The sequence below is a fragment of the Tamandua tetradactyla genome, chromosome 6 (genome assembly GCF_023851605.1).
Source record: "Tamandua tetradactyla isolate mTamTet1 chromosome 6, mTamTet1.pri, whole genome shotgun sequence".
NCBI classification, from domain to species: Eukaryota; Metazoa; Chordata; class Mammalia; order Pilosa; family Myrmecophagidae; genus Tamandua; species Tamandua tetradactyla.
In genome coordinates this window covers 39148341-39174604 of record NC_135332.1, presented here as the reverse complement: position 1 = coordinate 39174604, position 26264 = coordinate 39148341, and the positions used below count along the sequence as shown (strand labels likewise).

Here is a 26264-nt window from a genome sequence, read left to right as displayed (position 1 = left end):
GAGAGCCACCAGTACCAACAGACCCAACAGATTGGACAGAGTCCCAGGAAAACTGTTAAAGAGAAAGCTGACAGAACTCACCATGTGCCTTTCCAATTGAGAGAGAAACCCTGAACATCATTGGCCTTCTTGAACAAAGGTATCTTTTCCTAGATGCCTTAGATTGGCATCTTTTCAACTGAATAAGTCCCCGTTTTTAAAAGCCATTACAAGTTTACAGTCCTAAGGCCATAAGTACGTTCAAACTAAGGCATCCAGAGAAAGATACCTTGGCTCAAGGAAGGCTGATCTGGGAAGGCATGTAGCTGGTATCTGCTGGTCTTTGTTCCCAGTTCGTTGCTTCTAACTTCTGATGCCAGTGGTTTCCTCTTTAGGCCTCTGCAGGCCTTCATTTAATTCCTCCGGGACACAACTCTGGGTTCAGGTTTGCTTAGGATTTCATGAGAAGGCATATGGTGACGTCTGCTGGGATCTACCTCTATCTAGTCATCCGCTGTCTCTGTCAGCACTCAAAGCATCTCCAAACATCCATGTCTCTGTCAGCTCTGAAGCAACTGTTCTCCAAGGGTCTGCACCTGAGGTTTCTTCAAAATGTTTCCCCTTTTAGGTGACCGGCATTCATCTATCCTATAGCCCTCATCCACTTCTCCTTCTTTTCCCCATGTGCGCACCCTCTTTTTGGTACCTGTAATGAACCATGCCCTGACTGCAGCTCCTCTCTGCCCTCAACGCTGCTGTAATAATAGGCTGTCCCTGGATGAGTCTGGGTCTGCTGAAGTCATACAGATTTATCTCTGCTTGTACAGTTTAGAAATACATCCACTCACTCACACCTAATCCCAGTGTGCGTTATTTGTGAAAAGAAGAAAAAGATTTCTTATTTTAAAATTCAGAACAGTCTTGGATACTGTTAAAAACAAATGTACCCTTCAGGTTTATCTGCTTTCAGAATGACAGTACTTTCTGTTTGAGAGAAGAAAATAAAAACAAAAAGGTCACCTGTTTTCCAGACCTTTTCTCTTATCCTGTATTTCTCTCCCTACCTCTCCCTTTCCCAAATAATAATAATAAAAAACACTAGAATTTATTTGTATGTATTGATGTTGTAGGTCTAGGTGGAAAAAAGTAAATGCTTCACTGTTCTATTTTTTTTTTATGTTTCCCCTTTTAAAGGACTCCAGTAAACTAATCAAGACCCACCTTGAATGGGTGGAGTCAAATCTCCATCTAACCAGAAGGCTGCATCCATGATTGGGCATGCCACAACTTTGTGGAGATAATCTGATCGGAAGGTTTCTACCCTACAGTATTGAATCAGGATGAAAGACATGGCTTTTGTAGAGTATACAATACATATAAACTAGCACACGTTCCTATTTCCTCTTGATAGTCAGGATCATTCACCCCAGCCGATACAGTGATTCCCTTCTTTGCCTGTTGATTCAGAGTCATGAGAAGCCTAAAGTAGCCTGTGGCAATCTTAACTTCCAATTCAATAGAATCACTGTTGTGTCTCCTTGTGGAAGCACTCCTCCTTTTCGAACTAAGACTTGTAGACCATCAGTGCTTAAGTTTCCAAGGGCAGGAATCAAAAATTTTTCTAGTGGATCATTAGGGATAAGAATGTGAGTGGTGCCACTTCCATTTCCATCCCTCGATTCCTGGACCTGTGAATCCTTGCCTTGGAAGAAACAGAATGGATAAGGCAAAGCATTACATGTGGGGAAGGCAAACCCATATCTGGAGTACATATCTCTTCCAGTTAAAACAAGTCACTGGTCCTTCATGACAAAAGTGGTCCAATGTTGTCATCTTGCCACCAAAAAGCAGATTCATCACCTTGAGGAATGGCGTCATATTGGGGACTGAGAGTTGGTCTCCACTGCTGGCAGATTGGGCACTCAGCAATGGCTGTAGCCAGATCAGCTTTGGTGAGCAGAAGCACATGTTGCTGAGCCCTACCACCATAGCTACCTTGTTTATGAGCCCACTGGGCAATGACTGGAGTGACTGGGGAAAGAGGCTGACTGGTATTCACAGAAGGGGTCATCTTCTCCACTTGATTATTAAAACACTCCTCTGCTGAAGTCCCCTCTAGCGAGCATTCACATAGGATACAAATATCTTCATATTTTTTCCCCATTCAGAAAGATCCTATTCACATACTTCCTACCCAGTCTTTTTTAATTATTATTATTTTTTCACATGGGCAGGCACCAAAAATCCAACCCAGGTCTCCAGCATGGCAGGCGAGAACTCAGCCACTGAGCCACCATCACACCGCCCTTACTCAGTTCTCTTTGTCACCAATTTTCTGATCATGTTCCTTCCAAGTCCCTGACAATCCAGCCAAACCATTGGTGACAGCCCATGAATCGAGATTAATCCTGTTTTGCCAGATGAAACTGAAATGGAATGACCTGGCCCTTGAGGAAGGTGGGCCTTCTGCCCCATTGTTCAGGAAGAGTGTTTGCCACCCCAGCCTTCTCAGATGCCTGGGGGATTGTAGAGAGCTTGGTCACCACCCCAAAACTTGAGGAGGGTAGCTGTCACACCCATGCTTGGAGAGCTTGGAGCCAAACTTCACCCTAATGTTTAGGGAGAGCATGGCTGCTGAACAAGCACCTGGAAAGGATGGGGCTGCCTCTCCATCAGGTCCCGAGGATAAAGCATCATTCTATAGATGATTCTCAGAACTTGAAGTTGAAATCTAATGGAGTATGTCTTGCAAGGTTTTGGAATTGTTTGGGAGGCAAGACCACTATTTTCCTTCAATTTCTTCCTTTGGGAATGGAAATATTTATCCTATGAATGTCCCTCCTTGATATATGGGAAACCAGACAACTTGTTCTCTGTTTCACAGGACCATAGACTCTGTGGCTTTGGTTTGGAATTGAAGGTATTCTGTGAATTAATTATATATAGATTAAGAAATAATTATGGATTTAATGTGCTTATGTGTGCATGTAATCCAGATGTGCAAACACATATATTCAAACACACACATATATTAGGGGACCAGTTTCCTGTTCCTCCAGTAACCAGGACTCTTTGGTTGATGACAGAACTGGAGTAGGGAGAGTACAAGGTAAGTCTGGGATGTCAAAAGGTAAGGAAATGTTCAAAGAATGAAAAGAACACAGAAGTTAGATTGAAAAGACTCCCTCTAGCTAAATCTGGGAAAAATTGAGCATCAAAGTAAATAATAATGGTAAAGGATTATAACTCAATGAAAACAAGAAGAAAACATGTATCTGAACAGATATAATTAAATAAATGAATGAATTGAAAGTTTGATAAGGAACCAGATATTGGCATAGTTTCAGAGTACCTCCCCACAAAGCATTTACTAATTTCAAAAGGAAAAAAAAATAACTCAACAGGGGAGAAGCCTTACAAATGCCATCTTTGTCAAGAAATGAAAGTGAACATCACCCAGTAATGGAACAAAGCAATGTCGCAATGAGAAGAACACAGCATGATTTTGGTAATATCCCTGACAAAGATGCATCACCTGAATCTAACTGTGAAAGGTGCTGCCTTTCTCTGGGACCTGCAAATAAACCCTGTGTTCAGGACCAGATCTATTGGCCTGGCACCGAGGTACTATGATAAATATGGGCTGACTCCCCTTTTGAGGGTCTTATTGGCACATTCCTTCTCCTTTTGTCCTGAGCACATGCAAATATTCACTATAGAATGCTAAGCTAAAGTATGTACATCTTACTGCACGCAGCTCAACTCCACTGCTATACCTGTTCTTGGCAGGGAGGGAGAAAGGAAGGGAGGATCTAATCAACTATGGCATAGATGAGTGTGCACAGACCATCTCCCTGTGTTGGCTGTGAACCAAGCCCCACTGGCTGTGGGGGGACTGATGCTCACAATTGAAGTTGATCCTGCCCTGTCTTTTCTCCATGTGAATAGACTTGTTCCATCTGGTACCTGTGAGTTCTGTCCTTTGTTGGCAACACTGACACCTGTGTAAAGTGGGCTGACATCTCTTTGCTATCCTCCATGCTGAAGGGACTCTTCCCCTGGAGGTGGTGATAGGTATCCTTCTCTCAACACTAATTGTGAATCATCAGACAAACCCAAATTGGGGGACATTCTACAAAATAATTGACCTGAATCTTTGAAAATGTCAAGATCATCAAGGAGAAACTTTTCAAGACTAAAGGAGTCTAAAGAGATAACTAAGTGAACACGTTGATTCTGAACTTGATTTTCATTCTATAAAAGACTTTATTGGGACACTTGGCAAAACTTAAATGGGGTCTGAGGATTGGATGGTAGTAATTAATGTATTCATGTTATCGTCTCATCTATTGTATTGCAATAATGTAGGAAAATATCTTTGTAGAAAACGCACATTAACATCATAGTTATATAGGGAAAACTCTGGAGAAAATGTACACTTAAGTATTTAGGAGTAGTGAGGCGCCAAGTCAGCAAAGTACCTCCAAACGTTCAATTAAAAAGTTCTTATACTTTACTTGTAACTTTGAAATTGTTTCCAAAAGAAAAAAAAAGTTGAAAAAATAACTATACAGAAGAATATTTGTCCTTTGGGTAAGAAATTTTTTTTGATATCTTTTATGTGAAATATATATACAAAAAAGCAATAAATTTCAAAGTATATTTTAACAAGTAGTTATAGAACAGATTTCAAATTTTGGTATGGGTTACAGTTTCACAACTTTAGGTTTTTCTTTCTAGCTGCTCCAAGATACTGGAGGCAAAAAAAAATCATTATAATTATTTAGCAGTCATATACTCATTTGTTAAATCCTGTCTTCTCTGTTATAACTCCATCTTCTCCTTTGATTTTTCTCCCAGTGTTTAGAGGTGTTTGAGATATGCCTATTCTAACTTTTTCATTTTGAAAAGGGGTGTTGGCAATATAGAATGAGTGGATGGAATTAGTTGATGTTCCTGGAGAGGCTGGCCCCTCTGGGTTTCAGGGCTTATCTGGCCTAGGAACCATATGGAGGTTATACATTTCTGGAAAGTAAACTTAGTGCATGAAACTTTTGCGGCATCTCAGATAGAGCCCTAGATGTTCTTTAGGGTTAACAGGAATGTTGGTTGGAGTTTGACAAGCCATGGCAATTAGCAACATCTAGCTGAAGCTTGCATAAAGTAGCTTCCAGCTAGCCTCTTGACTCTATTTGAACTCTCTTAACCACTGATACCTTATTTTGTTACAACTCTTTTCCCCCTTCTGGTCAGGAAAGCGTTGTTAATCCCACAGTGCCAGGGCCAGGCCCATTCCTTGAAGCTATGTCCCACGTTGTCAAGGAGAACTTCACCCCTGGATGTCATGTCCTCCCTAGTGGGGAAGGTAATGATATTCCTTGTAGAGTTGGTCTTAGGGAGAGAGAGGCCACATCTGTGCAACAAAAGAGGTTTCTGGAAGTAGCTTTTAGGCATAATTATAGTTAGGCTTACCTTCTCCGCTACAGAAATAAATTTCATAAGAGCAAGCCTCAAGATCAAGGGCTTGACCTATTAATTTGGGAGTGCTTAATGTTTGAGAGAATATCCAGGTTTTCCCAAGTGGAAAGTTTAATAGTTCCATATTTTTTCTCCCATCCCTCAAGGGTCTTTGCCAATGCTTTTTAATTATCTTTCCAACATACCCTGGAGTGTATCCCGATATTATACATTAGGCTACACAGATTTACAAGCCTTCATTACCATTCTGGGCTCTCTGTGTTTGAATTGTTTAGATGAGCTATCCAGGCAGGTTGATTTAGATTGTGTGTTACAGAAAATTTAGGTTTTGATCAAAATAAACCTCTCTGCCTTTTGTCTCATATAGTAGGTGAAACTCTATAATATAGACAATATCATCCTTTGCCCTGTATTCTGATTTACTTTAGTCCCAGCTAGATTGACTTTGTTCTTATCTCTAATTGAAGCCTGATCTCTTCTTCAGTTTCTTTAACAGTTATTTTATGTACAATGCTGATTTTCAGAGCTTCAGAACTCCTACTCTGAGTCTTAGGCATCACACAAGTACCTGAAGTTCCAGAAAAATACCAAGTTATACACATAGAACAACATTTCAGAACTAAAAATATAATTACAACTCCAGACGAAATGTGATTGCTGTAAGAGCTTACGATTTTCTTATAAGTATTTTCTAAAAGTGACCATACCATATTTATTCTTTTGTTTCTGGCTTATTTTGCACAATATAATGTCCCCAAGATTTGTTCACTTCATTGCACGCCTCATGACTTTGTTCCTTTCTATAGCCACACAATATTCCATCATCTATATACACCAGTTTGCTTTTCTGCTACTTAGATAATGTACCCTTCAGCCACCTCTATCCATTGAGCATCACGGATAATGTTCAAAATAAACAGTCCATGTCTTACAGTATCTTCACTTACTTGTATAATCATCAACGACTCTCAATTTTAGACAGATTTCATTAGTCTAAGGAGAAAAATAACAGATAAACATATCCTCACCAAATAGCAAATGCAAAACCTTCCCTTAACTCTTGCCCCTCTCCCCCATTTATTTATTCCTTGTATTTCTGTGATACTGTTGGTGCCTTTCTGTTAACTATAGGCCATAGTATGCAATAATAGTAAGAAATGATTTTTTAAATTAGACTCCAAAAACATTTTATCTATATCTATGTTAAAATTAACACCATAAACAGAGAAGACAAGCCACAAACTGGGAAAAGACATTTGTAATACATATAACTGACTACAGATGAATAATCAAATTATGAAGAACTCCCAGATCAATGAGAAGAATTTGATAGAAAAATGAGAAAAAGCCTTGAAAAGGTATTTTACAGTAAACCTGAATGTTAAAAAATATATATGGAATGAAATATTAGGGAACAAGGAAATGTAAATTAAGACTACATTGAAGCACCATTTTTTTAATCAGTTGATTGGAAAAATTTAAAAGTTTGCCAATATCAACTGTTGGAAGGATGAGTATCAAGGGGAAGACTTATACACAGCTGATGAGTAATTTGGTACAACTTTGGAAAACAACTTGGCACTTCATGTAAATTTCTATCTTTGAAGATCACATGACTTAGCAAATCCACTTCTAGGTACATGAGCCAGAGCTCATGCAAATGACACCTGCAGATAAGCCTGAGAATATTCAAATGACTGTTAGAGGGAGCAAGGGGCGAGATGGCAGCATAATGAGGTATGGAATTTAGTTCATCCTCCAGAGCAGCGAGTAAATAGCCAGGAACTGTATGGAACAATTACTAGGGGCAAGGAGACATCAGTGGCCAGACACACATCGTACACCAGTCTGGAACAAGTGGAATGGCTGAGATCCCACACACCTATAACTCTCCCAAGCCACAGAGGCTGGCAACCCTCCCCCACGGGCATGGCAGGCTGGTTCCCTGAGGGGAAACGAAACAGACTTGACTAGCAGCAAGGAAGCTAGTTCAACTAAGCTCCAATTGTGGAATTAATTAACAGATTCAGACTGTTGAAAATAGCCCACGCACAGATAAACCTGGAGTAAACACTAAAAGAATCAGGAGGTCTGGCTTGGCAGAGAGGTGATGGGGCTCATGGAAAATAAAAATAGGCCTTTTGAGTTGGACAGTACAAAGTACTAGAAAAGGGCTGGACCCCAGGTAAAGGAGGCACATAGAGCCTGGGGACACAAAGAGCTACATACCAACTCCAGCTCTTGATTGGCAGACCTGCAAAGCTGGGGTCTGGCTCTGAAAAGCCTTTTGTCCCTCTTCTTCTTCTTTTTTTTTATAGCTCATTAGATAAAACTGGGAGATGCTTAGACTTCAGTACTGCCCCAGACAAGGGCAGAATTAAGGCATGCCTAAGAGACAAAGTAAATAGGCAAAGGGGGACATTCCCTAATGGTTGTATCTTCCCAAGAAAAGGGGGTGGGGCCCAGCTCAAGTGGCTGGCCTCCATCAGGGAATTCAGGCCCCAAAGGCTGGCAAATAGAAGCAACCTAAGCCTGCCCTATAACTCAGCCTCTGTCTCAACCAAACCACTGGTGGAGAGAGAGTGCTGAAATTAATGGTACCACATCACTTTACACTGGTAGGAAGCTGTGGGCAAGATAGGAAAAGCACAGAGTCTAGAGACTTCATAGGAAGGTCTTACGACCTGCTGGGTCTTACCCTCAGAGAAACTTAATACTGGTTACTCCTTCCTTCTGAGATGTGGGCCTGTCTGGTCTGGGAAAATCTAACTATGGTAGATCATATCTGAGGAGACCCTCCTCAAAAAAGCTTCCATATAGGCAAGAACCAGAAAAACAAGAGCTGAAAAATTCTGATCAGTTAAACAGAACTTATGCAAGAAGTCTAGACTAAATTGAACTGAATGCCAAAGAACAGATAGAAAACAAAGCCAACCAACAAGAAAACCTTAAATAAGAGAGGAAAATAACCTCCAGAATAGATTAATTAAGGAAATCAAATGCCTAGAAGCTAGCAAAAAATAATGAGTCATACTAGAAAAACTGAAGATAGGGACCAATCAAAGGAACAAACCAACATTTCAAATGAGATATAGGAGTTGAAACCATTAATTACAGATGTTCAAACAGACATGCAAAATCACTTCAAATATCAAATCAACAAATTGAGGGAAGATATGGCAAAAGAAATGAAGGATATAAAGAAGACATTGGATAAACATAAAGAAGAACTTGAAAGTTTGAAAAATCAGAGCTTACAGGAATGAAAGGCACAATAGAAGAGATGAAGAAACAATGAAGACCTACAAGAGCAGATTTGAAGAAGCAAAAGAAAGTATTAGTGAACTAGAGGACAGGACATCTGAAATCCTACACTCAAAAGAAAAGATAGGGAAAATAATGGAAAAATATGAGCAGGGTCTCAGGATACTGAATGACATCACGAAGCACATGAATACATGTGTTATAGGTGTCCCAGAAGAAGAACAGAAGGGAGAAGGGGGCAGAAAGACTAATGGAGGAAATAATCACTGAAAATTTCCTATCTCATATGAAAGACATAAAATTACACATCCAAGAAGTGCAGCATACCCTAATCAGAATAGATCCAAGTAGACCTACTCCAAGACACTTACCAATCAGATTGCCAAATGTCAAGGAGAGAATTTTGAAGGCAGCAAGAAAAAAAGTGTCCATCACACACAGGGGAAGCTCAATAAGTGAGTGGAAATATGTGTGGATTCCTCAGCAGAAACTGTGGAGGTGAGAAGGCAGTGGTAGGATATATTTAAGATTCTGAAAGAGAAAAACTGCTAACCAAGAATTATATACCAAGCAAACTACCTTTCAAAAATGAGGGGGAGTTCAAAATATTTTCAGACAGACACTGAGAGAGTTTGGAACTAAAAGACCAGCTCTATGAGAAATACTAAAGGGAGCACTACAGGCAGATAGGAAAATACAGGAGAGAGAGGTATGAAAAAGAATATAGAAATGAAGACTATCTGTAAAGGTAAAAGAGGAAAAAATCCAAAAGAAAAAATAGTAGAAGAAAGTACTGCCTGTACAATAATAACATTAAATGTTAACGGATTAAACTCCCCAATCAAAAGACATGGACTGGCAGAATTGATTAAAAAACAGGACCCATCTATATGCTGTCTAAAGAAGACTCAGTTTAGACACAAGAAAAAAACAGCCAACACAACAAGAAAACTCACTGCCCTCCCCCTGTCTACATGGGACATGACTCCCAGGGGTGTGGACCTTCCTGGCAACGTGGGACAGAAATCCTAGAATGAGCTGAGACTCAGCATCAAGGGATTGAGAAAAACCCTAGAATGAGCTACACTCAGCATCAGGGGATTGAGAAAACCTTCTCGACCAAAAGGGGGAAGAGAGAAATGAGACAAAATAAAATTCCAGTGACTGAGAGATTTCAAACTAAGTTGAGAGGTTATCCTGGGGGTTATTCTTATGCATTAAAAGGATATCACCTTGTTAGTCAAAATGTAGTGGAGAGGCTGGAGGGAACTGCCTGAAAATGTGGAGCTGTGTTCCAGTAGCCAAGTTTCTTGAAGATGATTGTATAATGATATAGCTTTCACAGTGTGACTGTGTGATTGTGAAAACCTTGTGTCTGATGCTCCTTTTATTACCTTATCAACAGATGAGTAAAACATATGGAAAAAAAATAAATAATAGGGGGAACAAATGTTAAAATAAATTTAGATTGAAATGCTAGTGATCAATGAAAGAGGGGTAAGGGGTATGGTATGTATGAATTTTTTTCTGTTGTCTTTTTACTTCTTTTTCTGAATTAATGCAAATGTTCTAAGAAATGATCATGATGATGAATATACAACTATGTGATGATATTGTGAATTACTTATTATATATGTAGAAAGAAATGATCATAAGTTAAGAATGTTTGCATTAGTTTATGCTTTTTAAAAATTAAAAAATTAATAAAAAAATAAATTATAATACTAAGTTAAAAAGTAAGTCACAAAATATGATGCATAATATTAAATATATACATATAGTAAACAAAAAGATATCTTGAGCCAAATGAAAATGAAAACACAACATATAAAAATTTATGGGACGCAGCAAAGGTGCTGAGAGGGAAATTTATTTATTTATTCCCTAAATGTCTATATTAAAAAAGAAGAAAGAGCAAAAATCAAGGAATTAACTACTTACCTGGAAGAACTAGAGAAAGAATAGGAAACCAACCCCAAAGCACACAAAAGAAAAGAAATAATGAAGATTAGAGCAGAAACAAATAAAATTGGGAATATGAAGACAATAGAACAAAAATAGAAGCAGAAGTTGGTTCTTTGAGAAAATCAATAAAATCAATGGACACTTAGCTAAGCTGACAAAAAGAAAAAAAGAAAGGATGCAAATAAATAAATTAGAAATGCCAGAGGGGATATAACGACTGACTCCGCAGAACTAAAAGAGGTAATGAGAGGTCACTATGAGCAACTATATGCTAATAAACTAGACAATGCAGATGAAATGGACAACACTGACTCAAGAAGAAATAGACGCCCTCAACAAACCAATCACAAGTAAAGAGATTGAATCAAGACGCTCCTCAAAAAGAAAAGCCCAGGACCAAATGGCTTCACGTGAGAATTCTACTAAGCATTCATTGGTACTAAAGAATTAGTACCAATCCTGCTCAAACCCTTCAAAAAAATTGAAGAGGAGGGAAAGCTACCTAACTCATTCTGTGAAGCCAACATCACCCTAATACCAAAGCCAGGCAAAGATACTACAAGAAAAGAAAATTACAGACCAATCTCTTTAATGAATACAGACGCAAAAATCCTGAACAAAATACTTGCAAACCAAATTCAGCAGCACATTAAAAGAATTGCATACCAAAACCATACCCAGAAGAGCTGAAAGCAATGACACAGACATTTTTACACCGATGTTCAGCATTATTCACAATTGCCAAAAGATGGTGTTCTAGTTTGCTAGCTGCCAGAATGCGATATAACAGAAACGGAATGGCTTTTAAAACGTAAATTTAATAAGTTACTAGTTTACAGTTCTAAGGCCAAGAAATGTCCCAATTAAACAAGTCTGTAGAAATGTCTAAGGCATAATCTAAGGCATCCAGGAAAAGATACCTTGGTTCAAGAAGGCTGATGAAGTTCAGGGTTTCTCTCTCAAGTGGAAGGGCACATGGCAAACACAATCAGAGTTTCTCTCTCATCTGGAAAGGCACACAGTGAACACGGTCAGGGTTCCTCTCTCATCTGGAAGGGCACACGGCAAACATGGTGTCATCTGCTAGCTTCTTCTCCTCGTTTCCTATTTCATGAATCTCCCTGGGGGGCATTTTCCTTCTTCATCTCCAAAGGTCTCTGGCTGGCAGACTTGCTTCTCATGGCTAAGTCATTCTGCTCTGCTGTCTCTGAATCTCCTCAAATCTCCAAAATGTTTCCTCTTTTACAGGGCTCCAGAAACTTATCAAGACCCACCCAAATGGGTGGAGACATGTCGTCACCTAATCCAGTTTAACAACCACTCTTGATTAAATCACATCTCCAGGGAGATGATCTGATTACAGTTTCAAACATACAGTATTGAATAGGGATTATTTTGCCTTTATGAAATGGGATTTTGATTAAAACATGGCTTTTATAGGGGACATACATCCTTTCAAACTAGCACAAGACACTTTTCAGAAAAGGAAATACAAATGGCTAAATAAAAAGCATGTGAAAAGATGTTCAACTTCACTGGCTCTTAGGGAAATGCAAATCAAAATTGCAATGAGATATCATTTCACACCCACTAGAATGGACATTATAAAGGAGAAAAAAAAAAAACCAGGAAATGACAAGTGCTGGAGAGAATGTGGAGAAAGAGGCACCCTTATCCATTGTTGGAAGGAATGTAAAATGGGTAGTTTGGCAGTTCTTCAAAAAGCTAAGTAGAAATTGCTATGTGACCCAGCAATCCCATTTTTAGGTATATATTCAGAGGAACTGAAGACAAGGACACAGACATTTGCACACCAATGTTTATAGCAGCATTATTCATGCTTGCCAAGAGATGGAAACACCCAAACGTCCTTCAACAGATGAGTGGCTAAACAAGTTGTGGTATATACACACAATGGAATATTATGCAGCTGTAATACAGGATAAAGTCAAGAAGCATGTAACAATGTGGATGAACCTTGAGGACATTATGTTGAGTGAAATTAGCCAGAAACGAAAGAACAAATACTATACAGTCTCACTAATATGAACTAACATCAATGAGTGAACTTGGAAAATTTCAGTTAAGAATTCAGGTTATCCAAAGATAGAAAGAGGGTAGAAATTGGGCATTTGGTGTTGAAGAAGTACAGAATATACAACAGGACTGATTGTAAAAATTTAGAAATGGATAGCACAATACTATCTGATGGTACCACAATAATATAAGTACAATGTATGAAACTGAATGTGAATATGTTGAGGGATAAGGGCTGGGGGCATGTATGACACCAGAAGGAAGGATAGAGGATAAAGACTGAGACAGTATAACTTAGGAGTGCCTAGAGTGGACAATGATGGTGATTAAATATATAAATATAAGAATATTTTTGCATGACAGAGAACAAATGAATGTTAACATTGTAAGGTGTTGAAAATGGGATGGTATACAGGAAAAAATACAATCAATGCAAGCTAGCATTTATAGTCAACAGTGACATTGTAATATGCTTCCACTGAACGTAACAAAGGCAATATGCCAAAACTAATTGGCAATAAGTGGGGGATATGGAGAAGGGGTCTGGGATTCTTTGTAGAAGAAAAGGAAATGTCTTCATATGGATTGTGGTGGTTAAGGCATGGCTACTGGATTATACCAGGAACCATTAATTTTTAAAAAACATTTTTTATTGTATGATATAATATATATACAAAGCAAAGAAAGGAAAAAAAAAGCAATGGTTTTCAAAGAACTCTTCAACGAGTAGTTATAGGACAGATCCCAGAGTTTGTTATGAGCTACCATACCATCATCTCAGATTTTTCCTTCTAGCTGCTCCAGAACATTAGAATATATATTTTTAATCATCATAATTGACATTTTATTTCTTTTTTTGTGAAAAATAACATGTACAAAAAAGCAATAAATTTCAAAGCACATCACAACAATTAGTTGTAAAACAGATTTCAGTGTTCGGTATGGGTGACAATTCCATAATTTTAGGTTTTTACTACTAACTGCTCTAAGATACTGGAGACTAAAAGAAATATCAATAATGATTCAGCATCACACTCACTCGTTAAACCCTATCTTCTCTGTACTCCACCATCAACTCCACCATCCAAAGTTAGCTTTTTGAAGAACTTTCACTCTTTAGCGGTATTGGGGCTATGCCCATTCTAACTTTTTCATGTTGGAAAGGGTTATTGATATATGGGATAGGGGAATGGAACTAGTTGATGTTCTGGAGAGGCTGGCCTCTCTGCATTTCAGGACTTATTTGGTCCAGGGACACATCTAGAGGTTGCAGGTTTCTGGAGAGTTACCCTAGTGCATGGAACCTTTGTAGAATCTTATATAACTACTAGGTGTTCTTTAGTATTGGCAGGAATGGTTTTGGTTGGTGTTTGACAAGTTATGATAGGTAGCAATGTCTAACTGAAGCATGTGTAAGAATAAGAGCAACTTTTCAACTTTTTTTGAACTCTCTTAGCCACTGATACCTTCTTTTCCCCTTTTGGTCAAGATGGTATTGTTGATCCCAAGGTACCAGGGCCAGATTCATCCCTGGAGTCTTCTCCCATGCCGCCAGGGAGACTTTTATTCTTGGATGTCATGTCCCACATAGGGGGGAGGACAATGATTTCACTTGCAGATTGAACTTAGCAAGTGAGATACCACATCTGTGCAACAAAAGAGATCCTCTGGAATAACTCTTAGGCATACTTACAGGTAGAATAAATTTCTCTGCTATATACATGTTCTAGTTTGCTAGCTGCCAGAATGCAATATACCAGAATTTAATAAATTGCTAGTTAACAGTTCAAAGGCCAAGAAAATGTCCAAATTAAAGCAAGTCTATAGAAAAGTCCAATCAAAGGTATCCAAGATACCTTGGTTCAAGAAGGCCGATGAAGTTCACGGTCTCTCTCTCATCCGAGAAGGCACATGCCGAACACAGTCATGGTTTCTCTCTCATCTGGAAAGGCTCATGGTGAGCACAGCATCATCTGCTAGCTTTCTCTCCTGGCTTCCTATTTCATGAAGTTCCCTTGGAGGTATTTTCCTTCTTCATCTCTAAAGTGCTGGCTGATGGATTCTGTGCTTCATGGTACTGCAGCATTCTCTGCTCTCTCTGAATCTCCTCCATTCTCCAAAATGTTTCCTCTTTTATAGGATCCCAGAAACTTATCAAGACCCACCCAAATGGGTGGAGACATGTTGTCACCTAATCCAGTTTAACAACCCCTCTTGATTAAATCACATCTTTAGGGAGATGATCTGATTATAGTTTCAAACATACAGTATTGAATAGGGATTATTTTGCCTTTATGAAATTGGATTTAGATTAAAACATGGCTTTTCTAGGGGACATACATCATTTCAAACCAGCACAATACATAAGCTTCACAAGAGCAAGGCTCAAGATCAAGAGCTTGGCCTATTAATTTGGGTGTTCCTAATGTTTGACACTATATCAGGGGTTTCCCTGGTGGAAAAGTTTTTTTTTTTCCCTCCCATCTCTCAACGAACTTTACCAATAGTTTTTGATTATCTGCTTAATATACTCCAGGATATATCAAGGCATTACATTAAGTGATACTGGATTAAAGGCCCTCATTCTTATTCTGGGCTCCCTGTGTTTCGATTGTTTAAATGATCTATCCAGACAGGTTGAGTTAGATTATGTGCTAAAGAAAATTTATATTCCATTTGTCGTTGGTAATAGAGACCATCAGGAGATAGAAATAGGGTAAGATAGTGGGTAATTGGAGCTGAAGGGATACAGACTGTGCAACAGGACTGGATACAAAAACTCAGAAATGGACAGCACAACACTACCTAACTGTAATGTAATTATGTTAAAACACTGAATGAAGCTGCATGTGAGAATGATAGAGGGAGGAGGGCTGGGGACATAAATGAAATCAGAAAGAAAGATAGATGTTAAAGATCGAGATGGTATAATCTAGGAATGCCTAGAGTATATAATAATAGTGAAATGTGCAATGTACAAATTTTAAAAATGTTTTTGCATGAAGAAGAGCAAAGGAATGTCATTATTGCAGGGTGCTGAAAATAGATGATAACTAATACTTTAAAATGTCACCTTATGTGTGAGACTAAAGCAAAAAATGTTTATTTGTTACAAAATTTAGATTTTGACTAGAGCATTTCCTAATATAACTCATGTAGATAGTTTGATTGAATGTCATAAGTACTTGGAATCTCAGGTAGCACATGAGATTTTGTTGGTTTGTCCAGAGTGATCCCCCGATGAATCCCAGAATGATTTGATCAGTGACTGGAAAAGTATTTGCAAGCCCCCTTCGGGGAATGGTGAGAATGGGGAGAAATTCAACTTCCCCAAGTTGAATTCTTTATACTCTCACAAGCAATGTGGACAACCAAAGCTATAGGCAGAGCCCCCAGGCTTGGGGTTTGTTCACATGAAACTTAACCCCACGAAGGATAGGTCAAGTCTACTTAAAATTTAGGCCTAAGAGTCACCCCCAAGAGAGCCTCTTTTGTTGCTCAGATGTGGCCTCTCTCTCCAGCCAACACAACCAGCAGTCTCATCACACCCTCCCCCTCTCTGCATGGGACATGACTCCCAGGGGTGTGGACCTTCCTGGCAACATGGGGCACAGATCCTGGAATGAGCTGAGACTCAGCATCAAGGGACTGAGAAAAACCCTAGAATGAGCTGAGAATTAACGTAAAGGGATTGAGAGAACCTTCTCGACCAAAAGGGGGAAGAGTAAAATGAGACAAAGTATCAATGGCTGAGAGATTCCAAACAGAGTTGAGAGGTTATCTTGGAGGTTATCCTTATGCATTAAGTAGATATCACCTTGTTGTTCAAGATGTAGTGGAGAGGCTAGAGGGAATTGCCTGAAAATGTAGTGCTGTGTTCCAGTAGCCATGTTTCTTGATGATGATTGAACAATGATATAGCTTTCACAATGAGACTCTGTGAATGTGAAAACCTTATGTCTGATGCTCCTTTTAGCTACTATATCAACAGAAGAGTAGAACATATGGAATAAAAATAAATAATAGGGAGAACAAATGTTAAAATAAATTCAGTTTGAAATGCTAGTGGTAAATGAAAGCGAGGGGTAAGGGGTATGGTATGTATAGTCTTTTTTGTCTCTATTATCATTTTATTTCTTTTTCTGTTGTCTTTTTATTTCTTTTTCTAAATTGATGCAAATGTACTAAGAAACGATGAATATGCAACTATGTGATGATATTAAGAATTACTGATTGTATATGTAGAATGGAATGATATCTAAATGCTTTGTTTGTTAATTTTTTTTAATTTATAAAAAAAGTTTAAAAAAAAGAAAATTTATATTCCAGACAAAATAAACCTTTCTTTCATTGATTTTTTTACTTGGGTTGGATTGTATGATGTGAGAATAAAACTGTTTAAAAATGAACAGAGTTATTAGTGGCAGACCCTTACAATATGAAGAATTTAGAATGACCATAACCCAAACACCCCTAAAGAGAGGGGTGGAAACATCAAAGGTGATGGTGGAGTTATACAGGGAAGAAAGGACTTAACAAATGAATATGAATGCTGAATCATTAAATTGATATCTCTTTTAGTCTCCCATATTTTAGAGCAGCTAGAAGCAAAAACCTAAAATTGTGGAATTGTAACGCATGTCAAACTCTGAAATATGATCTACAACTAATTGTGGTACTATGCTTTGAAATTTATAGCTTTATATATATATATATACATATTATTTTTCACAAAAATAGAAAGAAAAAATGTTGATTGTGATGATAAAAGAGTATTTAAGCCCTCTTTCCTCCTATATTCTGGAGCAGCTAGAAGGAAAAATCTGAGAGGATTGTATGGTAGCCCATGACAAACTCTGGGATCTGTCCTGTAACCACTTGTTAAAGAGTGCTTTGAAAACTATTGCTTTTTTATTTCTTTGCTTTATATGTATGTTATACTATACAATTAAAAAAGTTAAAACAATTTAACAGAGAGATACACATGCTAGAGAAAATGTGGAGAGAGAGAGACTTACATATTCACTATTGGTAGGGAAGCTAAGAGGTGCAGCCCCTTGGAGGGCAGTGTTGTAGTTCCACAGGAGACTAGGATGGGGGTGCCATATGATCCTGCAACCCCGTTGCTAGGTATACACCTGGAGGAACTGAGAGTGGGCACACAAACGGACATTTGCACACTGGTGTTTATGGTAGCAGTGTTCACAAGTCACAATAGATGGAGGTGGTTTAAGGGCACATCGACTGAGGAACGGAAGGGAGAACGCTGGTGTATACATATAACAGATGCTGAGTGGCTACAAGAAGGAATAAAGTTGTGAGGCATGCAACTACATGAATAAACCTTGAGGACAGGACAAATATTATCATGCCTTACCCATGTAGACTAACTATATTATACAAAACCGTAGAATTGAAGTTGAGAGCATGGGTTATCAGGCTGAAGTCTATTGTAAAGATTCCTAGATTGTAAGCTCTTACAGCAGTTACATTTATTCCAAAGTTGTAACTGTTTTTTTCCAAATTTTGGGATATTGAGCTATTTGTGTATAACCTGGTCATTCCAGAAACTTTGGTTATTTGTGTAACACCTGAGATTCAGAGTTAGAGCTCTGAAGCTATGAAAGTTAGCATTACCCCATTCAGCGACTGTTTTAAAAAGTTGAAAAAGTGATCAGATTTCAACTAGAGATACATGAATGAAGCTAATCTGGATGGGACTAAGGTAAATCAGAATACAGGGTAAAGGATGATATGGTCTATATTTTAAAACTTCAACTTCTGTGTGAGACCAAAGGAAGAGATGTTTATTTGGTGCAAAAATTATATTTTGTGTCAGTTTATTTGGACACCACAATTAAATGGAATCTTGAATAGGGCATGAGAGCTGTTGATTTGTCCACGTTAGCGTGATGTCCCAATACATCCCAGAGTAATTTGTGCAGAGAATAAAAAAGTATTTGCAAAGTCCCCTTGGGGGACGAGGGAGAAAGGAGGAAATATTAAACTTCCCCAACTGGAGAATTCCTGATATTCTCACCAGTAGCAGGCAATTAATTCAATAGGCTAAGACCTCAATCTTGGGGCTTGTGCCTATGAAACTTATCCTTGCAAAGAAGCAGCTAAGCCTACTTATAATTATGCCTAAGTCACACCCCCCAGAGAACCTCTTTTGTTGCTCAAATATGGCCCCTCTCTCTAAGCCAATTTGGCAGGTGAATTCACTACTCTCCCCGTTCCATGAGACATGACTCTCAGGGGTGTAACGCTCCCTGGCAAGGTTGGACATGACTGGACAAGCTGGAAGCCAGCATCATGGGATTGAGAAAGCCTTCTTGACCAAAGGTGGAAGACAGAAATTTCAGAGTTGAGTGGTTATCCTGGAGGTTATTCTTATGTATTTTACAGACGTCCCATTTTAGTTTGTGGTGTATTGGAGTGGCTGGAGGGAAGTATCTGAGGCTGTTGAGCTGTGTTCTAGTAGCCTTGATTCTTGAAAATGATTGTATAACTCTATAGCTTTTACAATGAGATCGTGAAAACCTAGTGGCTAATGCTCCCTTTATCTAGGGTATGGACAGATGAGTAAAAAACTAAGGGCAAAAAAATAAATAAATAACGGGGGGGGGATAAGTGGTAAAAAAAAAGGGGGGTATATTGCAATATTCGTGGTCAATGAGAAGGAGGTAAGGGATATGGGATGTGTGGGTTGCTTCTTTTTCTTATTTCTTTTTTTCTGGAGTGATGCAAATGTTCTAAAGAATGATCATGGTGATGACTACACAACTATGGGATAACATTGAATAAAAATATATATTTTAAAAATACCACTGTTTGCAATAGAAAAAATTGGAAGCAATCCAAATAAGCACATTTGCACAATGTAATCTTATACAGCAATAAAATGAACAAACTACAGCCAAATAGAACTTAGAAACATAATTTTGAGTGAAAAAAGCAAATCCTAGAATATTACATACAGCATGATATTTTTATAAAGATCAAAACAAGCAAAAACTGAGCAATGTACTATTTATGTACAAATGTGATGAAGCTATTTTTGCAAGTAATGGAATGATAAACACAAAGTTGAAGAAAATGATTTTTTGGGTCAGGGTGAATGCAATGGGAAGGACCAAATAGGTGAATGTAAGTTATTGGTAACTTCAGGTTCTTGAATTGGGTAGTATATATATAACTTTTCATATATAATAATAGAATATTTTATAAATTACATGTATTTTTGCACAAACTCTTTTGTTTGTAACATTTAAAAATATAAAGAGGAAAAATATGGGCATTTATAATAATTCCAAATTTGGAAAGAAAATAAAAGCATTGAAAAAGCATTGGAAGAAATTTTATATGGTTTAGTCAATGATTTCACACAATTTTAAAATTTGATTCTTATAACCTGTGAGAAATTTGAGGTAGACGTTATTTTAAATCACTTTGGTGAGGAAGAAGCCATGATGCTAAAAGAATTAGGTGGCTCATTCAAGGTGACTAGTTTGGTAAGTGATAGGTAGGCCTATCACTAGTTTGGTAAGGACCCCGTAGGCCTCATACTCCAAATCTCATGCTTTCTCCAATACTGCAGATTCAGACCAAAAGGTAGTATTGGAAACAGAAGACAAAATACAGAAAATAGAAATGGTTTTATAGGAAAAAGTCCTTTCCATCAGAGGAAACTGTCCACCAGAAAGGAAGGAAAAGTAGGGTGTGGTTTCCTGGTAGCATGTAAACACTTTTTATTGATGCAAGAGTGTTATAACTGTACATCACGAGCAAAAGTATGATGTCTTTCCTAAAAAAACTGAGTGAATTGCTTAGTCTCAAAAGGAAAAGTAGGGTGTAGTTTCCTGGAAACATGTATACACTTTTTATTGATGCAATAGTGTTATAACTGTACATCACGAGCAAAAGTATGATGTCTTTCCTAAAAAAACTGAGTGAATTGCTTAGTCTCAAAAGTCATTCACTTTTCCTGCCATCCTCAAAACACATCCCACAAGCTACCATGACTGCAGATATAGCAGTTCTTTCTCCACTGTACAAATGGGAAAACAAAGACAAAAAGAGATGACCTACCCATTATCACTCCTTTTTACACATCAGCGAGTATCTCCCTAATCTCTTCACTGCTGCCTGCATCTCCTGGTTCCTCAGGGTGTAGATCATGGGGTTGAGCATGGGGGTCATGACTGTGTGACTGATGGACACAGCTTTATCCATGGGGAAGGAGGTAAAGGGTCGGGCGTAGAGGTAAATACTTGGGATGAAGATCATAGACACCACAATGATGTGGGTGGTGCAAGTGGATGCTGCTTTCCTCCTCGCCTCCCCTGGGTGGGACCTCAACACCACCAGGATAACCAAGTAGGAGATCAGGAGGATAAAGAACCAGATGACATCCAACATCCCACTGTTGAAGATCATGAGGAGCTCCAGGAGGGAGGTGTCAGTGCAGGCAAGATTCAGTACTTGTGGAATATCACAGTAGAAGTTATCCAGAATGTTGGGGCCACAGAAAGGCAGTGGGAGCATGAGGGCCAGCTGGGAAATGGAATGGACAAAACCTACAGTCCAAGCAGTCACCACCAGCCCCACACACAGCTGAGTGTTCATGATGGTGACATAGTGGAGGGGTCGGGAGATGGCAATGAGGCGGTCATAGGCCATCACTGAGAGGGAGAAGATCATGGCACCTCCGAGGAAGTGGAAGAAGAAGAGCTGGGCCATGCAGCCCTGGTAGGAGATGGTCTTGCTCTCAGAGAGGAAATCCACCAGCATCTTTGGAGCAGTGACTGAGGAGAAACAGAGGTCTAAGATAGCCAAGTTTCTTAGCAGAAAGTACATGGGTGTGTGGAGTCGAAAGTCAGAAGTCACTGTGACCATGATGAGAAGATTTCCCATGACAGTGGTAACATAGACAAACAGGAACAATAGGAACAGGAAAAGCTGGAGCTCCTGAGTCTGTGAGAGTCCTAGGAAGACAAATTCTGATACCCAAGTGAGGTTCCCTGGTTGCATGGTGTCTTCTCCACATGCCGTAAGAATATAAATCAGATGTAGATGCCTGAAGTTGCTACCTTTACTTTTTGAGCTCAGGGGCTCAGAGCTAAGTTGTCCAGGGGCAGATGATGGGCATTCTCATGCGCAGACCATATTACCAGATGCTGATTAATTGTCCAGTGCTTAGGAAGTTTACAAGTTGAGTGCTGGAATATACATTCATGAGTTATTTAAAGCCATCCAGAAGTAGATGTAACCTACCTTCCAAAGATTCAGTGTAATGTGGTGGAAAAACACTTTGAGTCAGACAGACCTTGGCTCAAATATCAGGTCTTGCATTTTCAGCAATTTGATCTTGAGTATGTTATTTAATCTCTCTGGTTCTCAGTTTCTACATCTCTAAAGTGGGAATAAAAATGCTTCCCATAAAGAATTGTCCCTGGGCTTAAATAGAATGACACATATAAAGTTACTAAATCAGTGTCTGCATCAGTAACAGCAATCACCCACCCTCCTCTCTGAAGTATGCTACTCTAAAGCCATCCTCCCTTCTTCCAGGCTCCAGAAATAGTTTGTACCAATGATTTTTCAAATAACATTTACACATCTCAATGTTAATGAAGTTTGCATGTGCCTATGCTTTTTTCCTCCACAGTTCACTCATAAGCTCCTAGAGGCAGAGGTTTGGATCTCACCATTTAGCTGTGTCCCACAGTGCCAGTCCTTAACCATAGTCAGCATCAGTAAGTATGTGGTGTTGACTGGTGGTTGAGTGAATAGGTATAAGATGCGCACTTAATTCCGGGCAGCCTCTGGACACAGATGGACATTGGGCCATTCGGTTGCTGCCCCCCTCTTAATGTAGTTAGTCCCTCACTGGGCAAGGCCAGCGGTGTGTATGTTGAGACAGAAGGAGAGCAGAGAAGGGGATTCATTAGATTAAGAAATAGATAATGAACATTATATGAAGGAGACTCAGAGCTTTTCAGAATGGGCAGGCAACTTTAAAAGGTATTGCTGAATCCAAGACTAGAAAAGAAAGGAAGATGTTGAAGGAAAAGAAATGGAAATAGATGGAGGAATAAAGGGAATTAAAAGGAAGAGAGGTGGAAGAATAGAATGAATGGAGGAAGGAGAAATGGAAAGGTTTAGGGTGGGTGGGAATAAGACCAACGGTGGAGAAGAAGATGAAGGGAAAGAGATGGAGAGGGAAGGGGTGAGGGGCTAAGTGAGCTCTCCACTCCCACTCCCTGCCTCTCTTTTGTCTCAAGCTTCCATCCTCTCTCACCTAGAATGTTGCCATTTTTTTATCTATTAGAGATCATTCTAATCTCATTCTTCTGCTTCCATTTCAGTCCATATTCTACATACCTATCAATGAGACCTTTATAAACTCAGATCTCATCATGTTCATCCCATACATAACCTTTTAGTGGTTGTCCAGGGCCCACAGCGTATAACTCAAACTCCTAAGAAGCCATCTGAATTACTTTGTGGAACAATTCAGAGTAAAAAACATACTTACATATGTGCATGCAACCCCTCCCTGCCCCCAGCCATCATTTCTCACAAAGTTATAAAATGCAGTCTCCATCTACCTTTGTAATCAGCCTCCCTGCCACCCAGGAGCCAATTGCTGATCAAGAAATTCATAGCTTCTCACACATGCCGTATATCTGGATATTTCCATATCTTTTGGCAATTCTTTCCTGAAATACCTTTTACCACCTTCTGCACCTGGAGAGGCACCCTGATGTCTCCTCCTCTGTGACTCCTTTTCCATTTCTCACATGCAGAATTGATTCCTCATTTCTCTTTGTTCCTACGACACTTATAAATACCTCTCTGACAGCATTTTTAATTCATATTTTTTCTGTTGCCTCCCTCCCAAACTGCAAATTCAGTAACTTAGCTCCAATACTTAGTACAGTGACTGACATAAAAGTGTTTCAAAAATGTTTGCCAATTTAATGCATTAAGTAGGTAATTATGTGATCTTCCAGTGCCCACAGCATTAAACTCAAACTCCTAAGAAGCACTGGAAAATCACAGAAAATTAAGGAGAATCTTTAAGTGATTTTCCTTATCCTTTGTTCTGAGTATCCTTCCTCTCAATCATAGGGCCAATTCTATGTTTTGTTGTTAAAAGCCTGGGTTTTTACATGTAAACTGAGGCAGCTGTTTTTAGCAGCACAGTCCCCCCCCCCCCCCCCCATTACTTGCCAATGCTCTCTTCACATTTCAGGCTTATTAACCTCAAGTCTATGTAATGTGTTTATTCCTAACCACCCTCCAGCAAGTTTTGCAAGATCCTTCTTTATGCTGACCCATCTGCAGATGAGGAAACCTTTAGTTTCGCCTTCTTTCAAGCCCAGATGGGGAAAGAAGCTTCAGGTTTTACATCTTCTTGGAGCTCCTCTCCCTGCAGCTTCACCGTGTCCTTGCCCCTGCCTACACCTCAAGTACAGTACAGTGGGTATTGTCCTAGGGGAGAAGAGAATATCCTTTGGGAGAAACTCTTGGACTGGGCTCAGGAAGAAGAGGTGGACTGACTGCCGCTGGAGGCAAGGGAGCAATGGGAGTTGTTAAAAAGTGTTTAAATGTCTCAAAACACATAGTATTTGAGAGGTCTGCCTTGGGACCAACACCAGGGATTTTGAAAACTTTAGAGATTCATGCAGTGTAGGATTAGCAGGCCAAGATCCAAAAAGACAAGACTATCTTCAAAAGAAATACTCCGGGAGTTTTAGAAGACCACATTTCTTAGAGAAGCGTTTCTCGCAGTCTTGCTCATGCATTACAAATACCTGGAGTGCTTGTTAAAAGACAGTTACTGAGTCCCAGTCCCAGACTTTCAATTCAGAAGGTCAGGGGTAAGACCAATAATCTGCATTTTTAACATGTTCTAAGATAATGCTGATATTGATGCTGCAGGGACCACATTTTGAGAACTGTCCCAAATGCTGGTCAATACAAAAAACAGGTCTCACTCATAGAGTCAACAAGATCACTGCTTTCACCTTCCTTCCTCTTTCTATCCTCCCCCTTTTAACAGAATTAATCTTTACTCAGGCAAAGTCATGATGGGAAAATTTTGGTGTACTCCAGTGGAAATTGAATACTTTGTAAACCTGGTTGGCAAAAGCCAACCAGACCTCAAGGTTGAATCCCATCAATATCCAGTTCCACTCATGCTATATGTAATGTGCTAGCATTTTTTAAATGTAAGCTATTACTCCCCTTAATACAAGATTGGTACAGGAAGCCCATATATTTTATCGTTAGGAGGAACCGATCAAAACTGCTCTTATTTTAACAGCAGACACTCTGCAAGGTTGAAAATTTAACTTATGTTTAAAGCTGGTACCCTCACACAATGAGGCACTGGATCTGGTTTTCAGAGACCTCAAGTCTGTGGTCACAGGAAATAAGATTTTCTTTCAGGGCATTTAATTTTACATCTTTGATAACTGTATCCGGCGTATTTTAAGAACAACCAGCAAACACATTATAACTCTTAACTCCACAATCTCAGTTAAGGTGTCAAAAGCATTTTCAACAAGAGCCTTGCCTCAGATAAGAGTATGATTAGGAGACTCAAATGGTGATATTTTGCATATCTGAATTGCCAACTCATACCATGGACTGTCAGTGCCATCTTGATTATTGGAAGTAGTCATTGGTACCTTTGAATCTAATCGGAGTAGAAAACCAATTGCAAAAACCCATTTTTAAGATTCTGTTTCTCAAGAACCAATCCTGGTACCAAAGCTATATTAATCAGAGTTCTCTAGGGAAACAAAACCAACAGAAAATATCTGTAAGTATGAGATTTTATAAAAGTGTCTCTAGTATCTGTGGGGAGGCATGAGTTCGAATTCCATAGGGAGTCTGCAAGCTGGCAACAGTGATGAAGGTCTTCAATGGATTCCCTAGGAGAGGCTGATTGGCTGAAGTAGAGATGAAAGTTCTCTTTTCTCACAGCTGAAGTTGTCACCTCTCCCTGAACTGATTGGATTTAATCCAGCTGAATGGATTATTTCATTGTGGAAGACACTCCCCTTAGTTGATCATAGATATAATCGGCAATAGATACAATCAACTGATTATTTAAGTCTATAAAATTTCTTCACAATAATGGTTAGGCCAATGCTTGCTTGACCAGCAACTGGGGACCATCACCTGGCCAAGTTGACACGTGAACTTAACCATCACAACATCTATGAGTTTAAATATTATGAGTTCATGTTAGTGAAATCATACAATATTTGTCCTTTTGTGTCTGACTTGTTTCACTCAACATAATGTCAAAGTTCATCCATGTTGTTGTGTGCTTCAGGACTTCATTCTTCATACTGCTGAATAATACTCCATCATATGTATATATGACAATTTGTTGATTCATTCATCTGTTGATGGACACTTGGGTTGTTTCCACCTTTAGGCAATTGGGAATGATGCTGCTATGAACTTTGGTGTGCAAATGTCTGTTCCTGTCCCTGCCTTCAGGTCTTCTGGGTATATAT

At 39.0% G+C, this 26264-nt stretch overlaps 1 protein-coding gene across 1 annotated transcript; it reads right to left on the bottom strand.

Annotated features, from left to right (window-relative positions):
• Positions 1-20820: 20820 nt before the first annotated feature.
• Positions 20821-21756, bottom strand: OR4D2 (olfactory receptor family 4 subfamily D member 2). The gene has a single exon (XM_077163076.1). The coding sequence runs from the start codon at positions 21754-21756 to the stop codon at positions 20821-20823; it is 936 nt and encodes a 311-aa protein (XP_077019191.1).
• Between the last annotated feature and the right edge of the window lie 4508 nt (positions 21757-26264).

What these genes read in the sequence shown, in the direction of transcription:
- OR4D2 (XM_077163076.1), bottom strand. Translation starts at nt 21,756, where the DNA reads ATGCAACCAGGGAACCTCACTTGGGTATCAGAATTTGTCTTCCTAGGA.